At 39.3% G+C, this 15,279-nt stretch overlaps 1 protein-coding gene across 1 annotated transcript; it reads right to left on the bottom strand.

Annotated features, from left to right (window-relative positions):
• Positions 1–1,615: 1,615 nt before the first annotated feature.
• On the bottom strand, positions 1,616–14,041 carry LOC307023397 (uncharacterized protein). Its single transcript, XM_079656628.1, has 3 exons — positions 13,946–14,041; positions 13,473–13,733; positions 1,616–5,053 (listed from the first exon to the last, which is right to left on the bottom strand). The coding sequence occupies exons 2-3, from the start codon at positions 13,568–13,570 to the stop codon at positions 4,645–4,647; spliced, it is 507 nt and encodes a 168-aa protein (XP_079512754.1). The 5' UTR covers positions 13,571–13,733; positions 13,946–14,041; the 3' UTR covers positions 1,616–4,644.
• Positions 14,042–15,279: the final 1,238 nt, after the last annotated feature.

The raw sequence follows: 15,279 nt of genomic DNA, 5'->3' as shown, positions 1-15,279 counted from the left end.
CTGAACATCAGCTCTCCCTCTTCCTCTCTGAACATCAGCCCTCCCTCTTCCTCGCTGAACAACAGGGTTCCTTCTTCCTCTCAGAGCTCCTCTACCTACTCGATCAGCCATTTTGTTTACACAAACATCTTACTGAAGTGAGGGAGGTCTTTTATAGGATTCTCACTAATTACAATTACTATAGGAAATTCATTGATGTCAGCTGTGAGCAATTCATTTACATGGAAGTGAAGTACTCAATTCACCCCAATACAAAAAAAAACATTTCTCAATGTGCAAAAAGGAAAAGACCACAATTACTGACTGTAAAAATGTTGTATCAGCTATAGCTAATCCTCCCCATATGAACATCTCAAAGAGCTATGCAAGTCATATCAACACTATTATAGCTTTACCGGCACCATTTAAAAAAATATTTTAAGTACAGTCATGCAAATTCTATCATGTAAATGTTTTCAATGTAACATCATTACTGTAAGGTATACAGTACATTCCATGGAGTTACCTTTTTCAATGGGGTGATTGACTGATAACAAGTGTTAATATTTTGCACATCAAGTGTCAATTAGTGTAGCTATGGTCTAAGTTTATGAGGAAGTGTTATCCACTGTGAGAAGATTATTTGTTGTTTTGTAGACATGAGTTACACAACAGATTTTTGATCTTTGTGTAGAGAATTGTAACTTCAGTTAGAGAATTGTGTGATCTGTTTTGCAAAACACTGCTTAGCATCTGCATTTTGTGTGATATCAATGAGAAATGGTATACTGTTGTAGAGAAATGGTTTTCTGTTTCGATGGCTGTGCTGTTGGTTTGATGAAAGGAATTTTGATTCTAAATAGTGGGTTTAGCGATTGAGAAAAACTGTAAGTTGTACCGGAATTACGTCAGTGCGTATGTACCCATGTGAGGCAAACATTAACCTGATCAAATAACACATAATGTAACAAAAACATAACCTTTGATTTGGACCTTCAGACCTCAAAAGATCCTTCAGTTAAAATCCTGTATTTCAGGCTGAATCACGACAAGAAAGAAAAGAGTTATAGATTAACACAGGCACCATTGACATGCACTAAAACCTATAGAACACACTTTAGGAAAGGGAAATCCCCAAATGGCATAATAGGGCCCCTTAAAGGAAAACACGTAGCATAAATTGCCTCAAAATGTGATAAAAATACATTTGACTAGTATTTTATGAACATAATTTATTCAGTCTCTCCTGTTCTTTCGTCCTTATTCTCGTCTCTCATTTCCCACCTTGTGAAATGACCCAATAGCTCGTCTGATGTGGACTTAACGTGCTGTCACTCATTAACTCTGTCCAGTCATACGACCTTTAACGCTAACGTGGCTTCTGATGCCACGATCACATGTTTCTCAATGTTTCTTTCACTTTTTTTGCCGCCCCCTATTAGATATGTTGGTTTTTGACGTGTAATGATTGACTTATACAGTATGAGGATTTTTAGGTCAGGCCAAAGTCACTTTAGAGTTTAAATGATCCTAAAGAGTCATTTCCTTTGTGGTTCAAGATTCTTGTGATTCATTTAAGTATGCCTTTATGTGTTTTAGCAATGCACACACACTTAAATCATACTCCATACTCACATTACAGTATAATTCTTTATTTTTGTACAGAGTGAAGGACATCGACAAACAGTAACATTTTCACTACAGTTTAGACTTTGTTTCCTACCACAAGGTCACGTTGAAGCAACTGTGGAAAAGGTGAGATAAATAGTCTTTGGTGACATACAGATATTAACATACAAAGATAATTTAAATACATATTTAAATAGTTTGGCTGATGCACACAGCGTTCACAGTCATCGCTGACGTCTTCAAACATCTCAAATGCAACATTTACATAAAGGAACCCTAGCGTTCACACGTTGAAAAACAAGTAACATTAAGTTGTGAAACTATAGTGACAGCTGTTTGCGTTAAAGTGCTTTCCTGTGACCCTGAATCTACACTAACTTACAAAACTAACACACATTTTACACGTCTGTTCATTCATTCCTTCGCAACATGACAGCTGTAGGTGTTTTTTTACGGGGAGGTATTAGCGGTCGCGCTCACACAACTTGGACATGACGTAACTTTTGACGTCGCAAAAACAAACTCCGCCAGAAAAAAAAAGAGCACACATCAAACACAGGAGATAAGTGTCCTGATAGGCTAAGCACATATACACTTAAATGTGTTTGGAATCATATTTAAAAAGTGAGGAGGATAAAAAAAAAGTGATCCACCAGGATGTTTTAGCGTTTGAAAAGCCTTTTAATGATCCGTCATGAGACATTAATTAGCTCCATTACAGCAGAGAGAATGGCATGTTTGACTTCAGCAAGCCTTTGAACAGGTTCGATTTAAGACCAAGGATTTTAACCTCTGACCTCCATGATTATAGAGAGAAAGGAAAGGAAAAGGGAGAGCCAGGAAAGAGCTGAGAGACACAAAGCAATATGAGAAGACACAGATGGAGTTATGAACATTATAATAAGATGTAGACCACATGTAAAGTCATTAGATTTGTCAAGTATTGCCAGGTATTTGGTGAGTTCAAACTAATGCCTCTTAGGAATACCATACTTTGTCAAGTTATACGCAAAAATAGAGTAAAAATGATAATCCAGATAAAAGTGCACATAAAACAGCTCATGTATTCCTTCTGTATAAGATGAGGCCAACATAAAGTAAATAATTGAAATTGAAGTTGGCAAATAATATGTAACATAATTGTGTTCCTTGCCCAAAAAGTAGGTTATTTTTAAGGACTGTCAAATTTGAGAGCTTGAGTTATTTTCAGTCCGTCACCCGTCCACTATTTCAGAGACAGACAAACATAGAAAGTCAGGAATGTCTGGGAATGTATTTTTGACGGTGCTTTGCTATTTTGAGTACCTACACCTAGCATTTTTGTCACTATGGACTCATGCCAGAACAAAAACAGTCGTTAGTGGGCATTTCACGACTACTTTAAACCCATGTAACAATAAGAGTGCACATCATTACAGAATTGTGTTGTCTATAAGGAAATGTGAGGAACGGTTGTCCTTCATTTCTACATTCTTCTGCACCATTACTGCTGGACTTTCTAACGCAAAACAATGAAGGTATGTTGTCTAGCACTAGAAATAGTTTCCATAATAAGAATCCATGTTAAATCCCCCAAAACATCATGCAGAGTAAGGGGATACCAGAAGTGTGTTTTAGGTGAGCCAACCATTGAATTATTGTAAACGTCAATGCTGAGGACCCCCCTCCTAAAGGGATATTAAACTGCTGTCAACCCAAAGTCCTGACTTGCAAGGAAAACTTATGAATCACGTGAAAAGGCAAACATCTGGCCTCCTGCGGAGAGAAAGCCTTGATCTTTGGCCCCTCCAACAGGCTACTACAGAGCAACACTGAAACTGATCCTTTTGGGTTTTCTATGACTCCTTCTCAAGGCTGCTGCCCCTCTCCTTTCACATTTTCATTGCCAGCGTTGACTTTAAGTCCTCCGAATGCTCCGGTGTAACCAAAGTGCTGTCAAAAGTAAACTGTGGTCCCGAAACACAAAGCTATAGTGGAATATTTAAGGGATGTCCGTGTTCAGTTGTTGACGTTGACCAAAAAGGGAGGCGCACAAAAACAGGGTTCATCGGGTTGTTGACGGGGTCTTTGGGAATACATTGGTTTTGACATTGCTCCAGCAGCTTGAAATCCACAGCAGGGGCTTGTAAGTGTTCAATGAACTGTTGGAGGGGTCAGAGTTCAGGCAGGAGCAGAACCTAATGAGGGTGTTGAGGACCACCCTTAATACTTATAGTGTTCATGGTGGAAAACAAAGACTTGAACATCCTTCAAAAAGCAATCAGTCTGTGGTTGTTTAGTGCTGCAGGAAATTGAATATACCTTCCAAAAGTGGACGCAAGTACTAAAATTGGCAAATAAACTCATTTGAGGGTTTCTCTTTTAAAAAAGCCTGTCAAAAATCCAAGATGGCTGCCATTTTCAAGTGTTTAAAATGCCATGAAGAAGCTCGGTAGAAGTTTCTAAATTTGACTTCCCCATAGTCCAAAACAAATAATTCAATACTGAAATCACAGAAATTGGTCAAATTGTTAAAATTCTGGAGTAAAATACAGTTTTTATCTGCTGGAAATTACGGCTATCTTGGGAAAAATGTCGAAATGTTGTGGCTTTTTTAAATAAACGGCCCAATTTTGGTGCTTGTTTCCACTTTTTGAAAGATTATTACAGCTATCTGCAGCACTAGTGGGAGAACTCACATTGGCGGTGATGATATTGAATTCAAACTGAAACTAGGGAGGCAAAACATAGGAGTATAACTATCATATTCAGATAAATAAACAAGGACTACATCGAAAACTAATGCAAATTCTACCAATAATACATTAAAAGATAAATAAATGGAGATCTGGATACACTGAAAGAACTGAAACGTTGACTTTAATTAAATGTATTATGTGATTAAGTTAATTGAAAGCCATAATATTAAGTTGAACCTAATATTTGAACTTAATATTATTGCTTTCAACCAACCCAATACAGTCATGTGAAAGTGAACAGTTCAGTTTTTTCAGTGTTAGACTTGCTGTGGGTGTTCTTTTAGGGGTGTTTACTTTCTCATCCGTAACTATGGGGACTCCTGGGGTTTACGGGGGCGGAGTCTTGTCTGCCACTCTGACCAATCAGCTGATAGAGCCGATGGCTGAGGTTTTGCACTTGACAGGTTCCCAGGTGGCAACCGACTCTCATCAGCTGGGCGTTTTTGGGATAATGGCGACTACTCCGCGGTCCCGAATGAGCGTGACGACGAACTCTCGAAGACCTCGGAGACTCATCCCTGGGTCGAGCCCATGCCAGACTTGGTGGGGATGTGCGAACTCCAGAAGCTGGTCGGAGTCTCAGGAAACCAGGCAGCCATTTTGGGGCTTGTTTCAGGGCTGAAGAAGGGACGTCGTTGTGAGTCGGGCTTCTTGAAGGTCTAGTGTTGTCCTCTGTAAGACCCATGAGCTTGTTGATGATGTCCAACCTGAGGAGAAATAAAAGAAAGCCGTGTGAGTCTTTCATTCATATCGTAAAATTGCATAATGGAGGAGAAAGCTGTTGCCTGGAGACAATGCTTTGGTCTGTGGTTAACACAAGTTCAACATTTTGTTCTACGTTCTACAAGTTCAACATTTTTCAACATTTTGTTCTATGACTCCTGTTCTAATACGTCATTAAATACCCCGTTCTTGACAAACCAACATTCCCAATCTTAGCTATTCAGTTCAACAAAACTTTGAATGAGCCTGTATTTTCCCGTCACGCTTCACCAATGCATAGCAGAGTGATAGACTGAGGACGGTCATGCATGCACCTGCCATCATTGTTACTATAACAACTAATGTTTTAGGGACACAGGTAATTCTGCAGAAATCCGATTAGCCGTACAAAGCAGCTTTGATAAACAAATCATTATTGCATGCTGCCTGAACACAGAGGGGCCCATGAACACCATGTCATCTCCTAATATACAACCAAAGAGTTAATGGCTTTTCACATGTTGCGAAAAACCACAGAGTGTGCCTCGCTTATTACATTATACAAAACCAGCACCTCGTTGCATTTTAATGCCCAGCTGGGATCCAGAAAACGGTCGCTATGGGAGATTAAACCAGCCGAGGCTCAGTGGGGCTAAAAATACATAAGAGAAACTTAACTGGGCTGACTGATCTCTGCACAGCAGCCACACACTTTCACTCTGTAACGGCTCACTTTATCCAAATTGCAAAATACATATTTTCCTTATAACTCATATAGCAGTGGTAGTAGTTTTGAGGATCTATGGAAACTGCTCGTACCACCATAAGACCTATTCATTGGCTGCAATTCAAAATAATGTTGTATGTGTTGTCTTTGTACACATCTTTGTAAGTAGAAAGTAATTCCATATGAAAAAACTGAACTGTTGACTTTAATTAAATGTATTATGTCAGCAGATTTCACACAACTGTATTAGGTTAAGCAATAACATTAAGTTAAACCTAATAGTTGTTATTTAAAAACGTTGTATTGTTGCTCTCAACTAACCTAATAAAGTTATGTGAAATCTGTTGACATAATACATTAAATTAAAGTCAACGTTGCAGTTTTTTCAGTGCAACTCAAGCTGTTGACAGGGACTTGTGTCCGAGGTACAGAGCAAACGGGATGTCATTTCCAGAAAGACAAGATGCTAACGATATGTTCAAATGTCACTTTTTTTAAGCCACCGTTCATCCGCCACGACCAACTGGCCATCTGTTCATTGTTTGACCAAGACTTCTGGCAACTTGACCCTGCAGCTTCTTCCCTGAACTGTCCCCGCTGTGTTTGTACAGAACAGCGTGACTCAGGTCGGTTACCTCTGATGAAAGTCTGGGGAAAGCAAATAGCCAGCACATAAATAGGATGAACATGTTGCATATTATCAAAAATATCTGCTGTTGCTTTGAAAGGAAAATAACTGCATCAGGTTTCTCAATGTTTTCCAGAAGCATAATCGAATTATAAAAAGTCTGTGTGAAGTGCTGACTGTTTATTATTTCAGCATGAACTCATCCTTTCTGGTTGGAGGTTTATTTCTCAGTGCTGTGGTTGCTTTGTCATCCCTGCGTGAAATGTGAAGCTAACAGCATTAAGTCTGGAGAGGACCGGCTGTGCAACACTGTCAGTGGCTGAATAAATAGTTGCGTAATGCCACAGACGGAGGCGAGCACTATTTCAGGGGCAGACTTGGTGTGCCATAATGCCACATCACCAAGTTACACCCATCTGCAGAGAGAGAGCCGTATTCGACTGTACAGGAAAGCTATTTTCACTAGAGAGCACTGGTTTACATGCACAAAATCCCACTAAAACAGAAAAGGACCTGACTACTTCTTCCACCTCTGGTTTATAAAGTGCTCAGGTAATGGTACATAGTGCTCAGGTGGTACATATCATTTTTGTAAAGAACTTTGTTGAAAGCTGCTGTATAAATAAACTTGCCTTGCATTCCCTTAATCATTTGTGAAATGAAATAAATGAGCACACACTACACCTGGAGCCTTTGGGCCCCACAGATTATGAGAGTTTGGATCACTTGGCAATCCAGCTTTGGCAGTAAACACTAGGAAAACTGTCCCTTGGCTATCAATGCCAACCATGGGTTCTTCACCTCTAGAGCATCTGCTAAAAGTACTACCCTACCATTTCTTGACTCTAATTCTCTTTTAGTTTCATATCTCATGTTAACTCCTGCATGTAGTTTGTCTAACGAAATGGCAGGCTCCAGTTTTATCCCCTTAAAGACTACACTTTTCTTTCGGAAACTCTTGCAGTAGAGAACTCTTTCACGCTGTCACATTTAATCTCACAAGACAAGTTAATTTGGCTTTAAGCAGCCAAGTCCCACATCTCCATGAGCAATGGAGATCTCTGTGATTGGCAGACAATCAAAGATATTCAAGCTGCTTTGTTGTTAGTTATTCAACCAGCTGTAGTTATCTCCATGACTTGCATGGTCTTAGCTTGAGGGCTTCAAACAGAACTTACTTGTCTACTCCAGATGATTGCTAATAATTGTGCAATTTGATATTAGGCCAAACCGATCCCAGTGTGCTGCCTTGTTTGGTTTTTGTTCTGTTTTACCTTAAAGCGTTGCTAGCATCAACTGGCATGCCCTTCCTTTCAGAGGGTGGACTCTCCCTAAACCTTAAGAATGGGTTTCGCTGGAAAGTAATGGTTTGTTACAACGTGTTACAAGCATCTGTCGGACATGTCAAAACTGTTTCTTGCGGCGCTTCTTGAAGGGCAGCCCGGGCTCATTCCCAGGTCATCAAATAGCAACGTTTCGTAGGCGCTAGGAGCAAGTGCTGAGAGTCAAAAGTCTAAGAAGGAATGGGTCGAACAAACACAGGACTTTTCCCCAATCAACATTTTTATCCTGAACCTGACCAAGTGTTATTGTAAGGGTAGGGTTAGGGTTAGGGTTAGGGTTAGGGTTAGGGTTAGGGTTAGGGTTAGGGTTATGGAGCGCCATGGTTTGAATCCAAATGCATCAGACAGTAAATTCAAAGAGTCCTGACAAAGTGGAGCATTAGGAACGACAACGAGTTGCAAAGGTTGGATGGCCAAACATCGATTTAAGTGGGCATGACATCTCGTGAATTTCCTCAAATTTCAGGAACAGCGCCCTAATCCCAATGCTAAAAAGGTGCAAAGGGAATTGCTTCCAAAGTGATTCTACCGTCCAATAACAACAACCATTGGGAAAAGACCTTCTGAACCCTAACCCTAGTACCGTAGAGGCTGAGCTTAATCAGCAGTACATATGGTACATTCATTAGTAATCTCTAAACAGTAAACAATAGTGGGATTGTTGTCGGTGTTTATCACAAACAAAACACTTTTCTTACTTGTTTGTCCTGCTTTCATAACCTCTTAAGTTGTGATTAACTTAACGCAAGCCAAACCGGACATTGAATAGTTAGTAAAGCCAGTAAAAGACCCAGATGCCGGGTTATAAAAACTGATATGTCGGCTCTGATATCAGTGGACAGTATAATCATCAAACAGCATGGTTCCTCTTTTCTCAGAGGCCCCATTTGCTTCTTGAATCTTTTGATGCACAATCCCACTACAAGCTTATATAATATACATGTGCATACCTCCACAATGGTGTGTCTTTCCATGTGAAGGAAACAGCTCTTTAAAGGTAGGATTTAGTTCTTAATCCACGGTGGAATTCTTTGCCGGCTTTCACTCTCCTCAACCTCAGCATGTGTTCGGTCGGATTTACCTCCATGAAGCCACACAACTGTTCATACCGCACATATATTTCCAAGCCTAAAGTCCTGTTTTGCAAGACATGCAAGAAGAGGCCTCTGATAGTCAGCAGAGCTAGTCCTGGTTTCAATCATTCTGCAAGCATATTTTTCAGAGACTAAACTCACAATAAAGAGATAGGGATGTTCTTGTTGTTCATTGATAAGGCGTCAACATGTCAGAATAGAGATTAAGAGGATGGACCAAAAAGCCATCTGCATCAACAAAGCAGGAAGCCAGTTTGTTGAATTCAGTCTGTTGTGAAGAGTATCTACGTTGAACCCTACGTTTTGCAAAACCAAGTATAAAGATTTATCGAATTGTTTGGAGGATAAAGATTGTTTTGTTTTCTGCTTTAACAGTCATGGATCATGCCCAGTTTCAGACGGATCTTTGCCGCAAATCAGCTTTATAGGTCTTAAGTCTGGAGCCGCCTTTCCACTTATGGAGTCTCGTTATGCTGCAGAAATGTTCCGTGACAAAAGAATGCCCCACATAAAGTGACAATGAAGGTATGTGTTGCGCGTGATCCAAGGAACGTGCCATTTCTCCTTGTTTGGACAGCGCGTTGTCGCAGCAACTTGGGATGGGATCTTGCTTGTCCTTATCGGGACACAAAGGCATCGCATGGCCTCAAAGACAAAACAGGGAAAGTATGAAAGATATCTGAGCTCAGACATTGTCAGTGTCCAGCAAGGGGAAGACATTTTAAGTAGTCATGTTTTGTTATTAGAACAGGATGTGCTGTCGATGGAATTTAATGTCCTCATAAAACCCACAAGAGACATTTATGGAAAAACAATAAACAAGGAGAGAGATATGTGGATGCTGGTGAAGCGGGAGAATTTACGGAAGGAGGGAAACCTCTCACATTGGTTTTAGAGGGAGATATATTTGTATCTACTGTGACACAGTTAAGGCCTTTTAAGAATGACACCATGCTTAACAACACTGGGATTGGCAGTCGTCTTCAGGCACATTATTTTAAGTCCGAATGGGAATTACCGATCTACATGAAGTCTGATCTAAAGGAAGGACTAACTAATTGATTTGGACCACCATTGAGAAGCCAGTGATTGATCTTGTTGCTGTATTGGTGATTTCTTGCTGGTTTGTCAAGGTTCAGTTTTAAGCATCCTGAGGCTGCTTTAAGTCCATGGGATGCATCTTTTTAGTTTTTACTAGGACGTTAGTTAATGTCCTGTTGAGATATGAAGCAATCTATTTATATTACATACAACTTCTGAACATTTTCTCCCCGACTGATGACCCATGCCGGTAATGACAGATTCAAACAGAACTGAAGTGGAGGACAGAGCAACTCAACCAGCGGATACACTTCCCTTTATCTCAGTGAGATTCAGAAGCAGGTATTCAATAACACAAACAAGAGCAACAGATGGCGACCTGAAGGAAAATATCACACCGAGATCTTCTTACACTGTTGTATAATCAGTATAACAAGTCCAGTACTTTCCTTAAAAGCTTTTCTTCACAACTGTTGGATCATATCAATTACCTTTGTAACTGATTTAACCAGCACCACCACATCAGCGCTCTGCTAGCCTCATGGTAAAAGTCCATCCTACAAACTGCAGCTGGGGGTCTTTGTTCCTCGTGTCTCTCTCTACACTAACTGTCGATGGAAAATACCCGACATAATCTAATAAAAAAATACTGAAAAAATCACAGGTGTCCTCAAATAGCAGCGGTAGTGGCACTGCTGCATCAAGGTTCCAGGTTCTTTATTGTCAAACTAACATAGCTACAGAGTAATTATGTCGTTGAAAATCTTGGGTCACAGGCTTCTCCAACAATGCAACACAATAATACAGATAAGCAAACAATATTAAAACAATATTAAAATATACTATATTAAAAGTAATGCAAAAAGATATATAGTCAAATCATTCCTGATTCGTCAGCAGAGCTGCATTGACAAGTCGTAAGAACATTGATCGGCAACTATTTTGATGATAGATTTAAAGTTAACGTACATTTTTTTACGCAGAAATGTCAGCTGTTTTGACTTTCAAATATGGAGGTGTCATGCTTTTTCTGGACTGACAAAACAAGACGTGTAAAGACATCAACTTGGACTCTCTATTGTTTTAAACTGTATAGACTAATATAGAAAATAGATAATGAAAATAATTGCTTTGCAGTCCTAATAAGGCATTTTTTACTGATTGTAAAAAATGACCAGCAGTGTTTCCCCTACCATTGTCTTGGAGGGGCACTGCGCCCCGCCAATGGAGCCCCGCGCCCCCCCTGAAATTCAAGGTTTAAAAAAAAAAAATTATTATTATTATTATTTTTTTTAATATATATAGATATAGATATATATATAGATATAGCACCAAAATGCAAATAATCTATATCTAATGTCACTTTTAGCATTGAACATGTGCTCTTTTATTAAATAAACTAAACGCTTTCATTTTAAGTTGAGTTTAGTGTTTTTGACCCTAAGAAACAGATGCATCCATCCATCCATCCATCTTCTCCCGCTTATCCGTGGTCGGGTCTCGGAGGTATCAGTTCCAGCAGAGAGCCCCAAACTTTCTTTTCCCTGGCCACATCAACCAGCTCTGACCGGGGGATCCCAAGGCGCTCCCAGGCCAGCGAAGAGATATAATCCCTCCCCCTGGTCCTAGGTCTACCCCTTGGTCTCTTCCCAGCTGGACGTGCCTGGAACACCTTCCTAGGGAGGCGCCCAGGCATCAATCAATAACAATAATCCCCTTCCCCCCCCCCCGCTCCGGCAGCACCCCCCCAAAGCGGTAAACCTAGGAAAACACTGGGTAGTTTTCAGGGGACTCCTTGCCTTTTTCTTTAGGGCCCCCACATAAAGTGGCCCTCATTTCTTCCTCGTGCAAACACAAGCATCTGTAGATCCAAACTCCACCAGAAGAGGGCATTCAAGCACCAGCTCTTCCACAGAAATCAAAGCAAAGATACTGAGGCGTGTTGCATCGTGGCTTTTCTCACTCATTAAACCAGGTAGGCTACTCACTGCGTGTGTCAGACCGCCACTTAAAGGGTGGAAAAGTACAGGTGAAAGTCACGGGATCCTTTTCAAAGGTCCTCCTCACAATGCTGGGATTTGCAGCCTAATTGCGGGAGAAACTGGTTGTCCCACTTTGGAAATAATAAAACAGAATCAAAGGGAGATGAACCCAAACAAACCCCTTTATAAACTCGTGTGATCGTTGATGGGATCGAAAGTGATGCTTATAAATGACTTTTGTTGACAAATATGGCTCACATGTAGAATGTAAGATCTTGCAAAACCTCATGATCACTTGCTCTCAACTTTAACCTAATTTGTGCTCGACTAATGTGAAAAGTGGGGGCCGATTGGAAACAATAAAAACAGGGAGGTCACTGTAAACTGTTACAAGCACTATAGGAAACGGAAAACAAGATATATTGTATAGAATAAAATAGATTTATTTGGTTTATTTGAATATGCCTGATACTGTCACGCAGTCTGATCCAGCAGAGCTTATCAAGGACGGAGATATTTTTTTTCATTGTATCATGAGAGCCTATGACCTCGCAGTATCTATTATCTGCCCGACATAACAGCACTTTCACTTTTACACACAGTAGCCTGCTTTAATTTCATTGCTCAACTCTGCCTTTAGCTGCATTGACTTCATAGATCAAGTTAACAAAAATATTAAAACAGATAAGAAAACAAGATTTAGAAATGCAGTCATGCTTTAAACGGGTGAAAGATGATCTGTTGGCTTGAATTGCAAAAACTTTGTAACTTAATGACGTGGCATATTTACACAATAAAGGCTAATGTTATTAAAAAAAAAAAAATTGCATTTTGTAATGAAATGTTACTTAAGTATTTCCATGTTTTGTTACTGTGTACTTGTACTCCGCTACATGTATTTAATCCCTTTAGTTACTTTACAGATCTGGATGAATAATGTGAGATATAATCAAGTGTTGAATCAGACTTTAGTTCCACCTGGAGTAAATTCACAAGCTACCCTGCAGTATACAAAGTCATTCAAACTAGCTGCACCTTTACCAGCTTTGAGAACACTTTCATGATCAATCATTATAAAATATATCATATATATTATTCTGAAATGGACCAATCTGCACAATGACGACTGAAAAATGGAAATAACCATGCGCTTTAAAAGCCAAACAACCAGGTAAAAATGGCAAAGTAGTTCCTTTTTAATTGCGGATGGAGAGATAATATGTAGTAATTAATGGAGTAATGAGGCTCCAGGTGCGTTCATACATGAAGAGCATGAATACAACGGGGTGTCCTGCTCCTACCTGTCAGCTTAAATGCGTTAACTTTCTGAATGAAATTAACAAAAATACATTCAAATACGGAAAGGTGAGATTTAGGAATGCTGAGTCATGTTTAAAACTGATGAAAAATGATCTATTGGCTTAAATGCGAAACCTGAAACCGCCTTTGTAGCTAATTTAAATGTACAAATGGAGATAACTCTGCACGTTGAACGCCAAAAAAGCCGGTCACAGTGGCAAAGTAGTGGCTTCTAATTGCGCATGGAGCGATAATCTGTACATTAATGGACTAATGCGGCTCCAGGTGCGTTTATCATGGATCTTCCTACCTGTTGCTGTCGGGACTTTCTTCCGCCGATAGAGCCAGCAGCTGTTGGAGGGAAAGCAGGCTGATGCAATACACAGCAAGCCGGATAAGGGGCTGCATCTCCGGCCAAAAGTGGAGCAGTTACTCCCTCTCGAGGAGGGGGCGACTGCAGGCACAGAGTGAGGTTTAATCCCAACACTGGGAAAAAAGTAAGGCAAAAAAAGAAATATGTTCCCAAGAGTGTGTCTCAGATATCCAAATGTATCAGGATATTAGATGAAACCTTTGGAAAAAGCAGAAGTTATAATAAAAAGTCAATTAACATAGCAGGAATTAATGGATATTGCATTTTAAAACACACCACAAAAAGTGAATTATATATTTGTTATAACTCCCCGTTAAATACATTCTTATGAACATTTTAAAAACCATTATGCTAATACTTTTGTAATGAATGAATAAACCTTCACATAACTAAATAAAGATAGGTCTTACCTTGTTGGTAGTTGTATTTCAGATATTGGGGTTATTTCCAATGTTTTCCACGCGTGTTGGTCAAGATCAAGTTCCGCAGACTGAATCTGCGCGCGTGCTGACATTGTGGGTTTAAATAGTGAGTGGGAGGAGTTCAACAAGCAAGGTGCTCACTCTCAACATCATGCACTGCTCAGAACATGCATTGGCAAATAAAAGTATTTCCAGAAAATAAGGGCTCTAAGAACTGGTGTTCCTTTAATATATTTTTGATAGATGCTATTAAGAGATATAAAGAACACGTATACCTGGTGTTGTAAAAGCTGCTTATACTGGACATTAAGTCAAGTTTACGACTAATAAGTGTTGAGAAATAAAGAGAAATATACAGATTATGAAGTAATTTCACTATTAAGCACTACAATTACGATAATTGTTCTGCCTCGTACGGACAATAAAGTTTATTCTATTCAAAGTAGCAATATATTATACGTCTCATTAGCAAAATAAAATAATAAAATAATAATAATAATAATAATAATAATAATGATAATGATAATAATAGAATATATTTAAAAATAAGATATAAAGAATCAAACCAAAAAAATATTAAAAATGTAAAAATAGAATAATTAAAATAAAATTAAAATATTAAAATATAAGATATTGTGTGTAAAATACCATAAAACACACGAAAGGTCACTTGTAAAGTCCCTGCAGGATAATAACTCAGGATGCTAAGGTTATTTTAATTATATTTCTTATTATTATTCAGCATAAAGAGTTTTTCACTATCAAAGTCCCCCATGCACTTTCTAGGGAAAACAGCCCACTTTTCACGAATTTTGTCAGTAGTTTGACATCCGGACACAACCCTCTCTTATCTCTTATCACAGCCCTCAGCCCAGTGTGTCAGAAAGATAGAAGGAAAATATTCTTAGAATCCCGTTTTGTAAAGTCACACCTACTGCAGTTTGAGAAGCATTGTTTATACTCTTCCTTCTCACAGTTTACTGTCACCTGACCTGACCTCCACACACTGCTTTGATTCCTCAGGTAGAAGTAAATACATTTACACAGTTTAGAAGTATTTTGCAAGTCTCTGTCACGTTTTTGTGTGTAAAAAAACTTGTTACAACAGATCTGAACACGAAGAAGCGTTCGGTGAGTCAGATGAATTATATGCAGCTTCATCTTGTCTCATTAGAGTCCAACCTCCCTGCCTCCTTTCAAACTCAATTGATTGATGCAGCAGCGACACACACACACACACACACACACACACACACACACACACACACACACACACACACACACACACACACACACACACACACACACACACACACACACAC

Source organism: Notothenia rossii, assembly GCF_949606895.1.
Source record: "Notothenia rossii genome assembly, chromosome: 10".
NCBI classification, from domain to species: Eukaryota; Metazoa; Chordata; class Actinopteri; order Perciformes; family Nototheniidae; genus Notothenia; species Notothenia rossii.
Note: the sequence above shows the minus strand (reverse complement) of the source record. Positions and strands in the feature narration are given on the sequence as shown.

Coding starts and splice junctions, on each gene's coding strand:
- LOC307023397 (XM_079656628.1), bottom strand. CDS start 13,570: ATGCAGCCCCTTATCCGGCTTGCTGTGTATTGCATCAGCCTGCTTTCC. Junction 5,054..13,472: donor GAAAGTCCCGACAGCAACAG/GTAGGAAGATCC, acceptor ATTTCTCCTCAG/GTTGGACATCATCAACAAGC.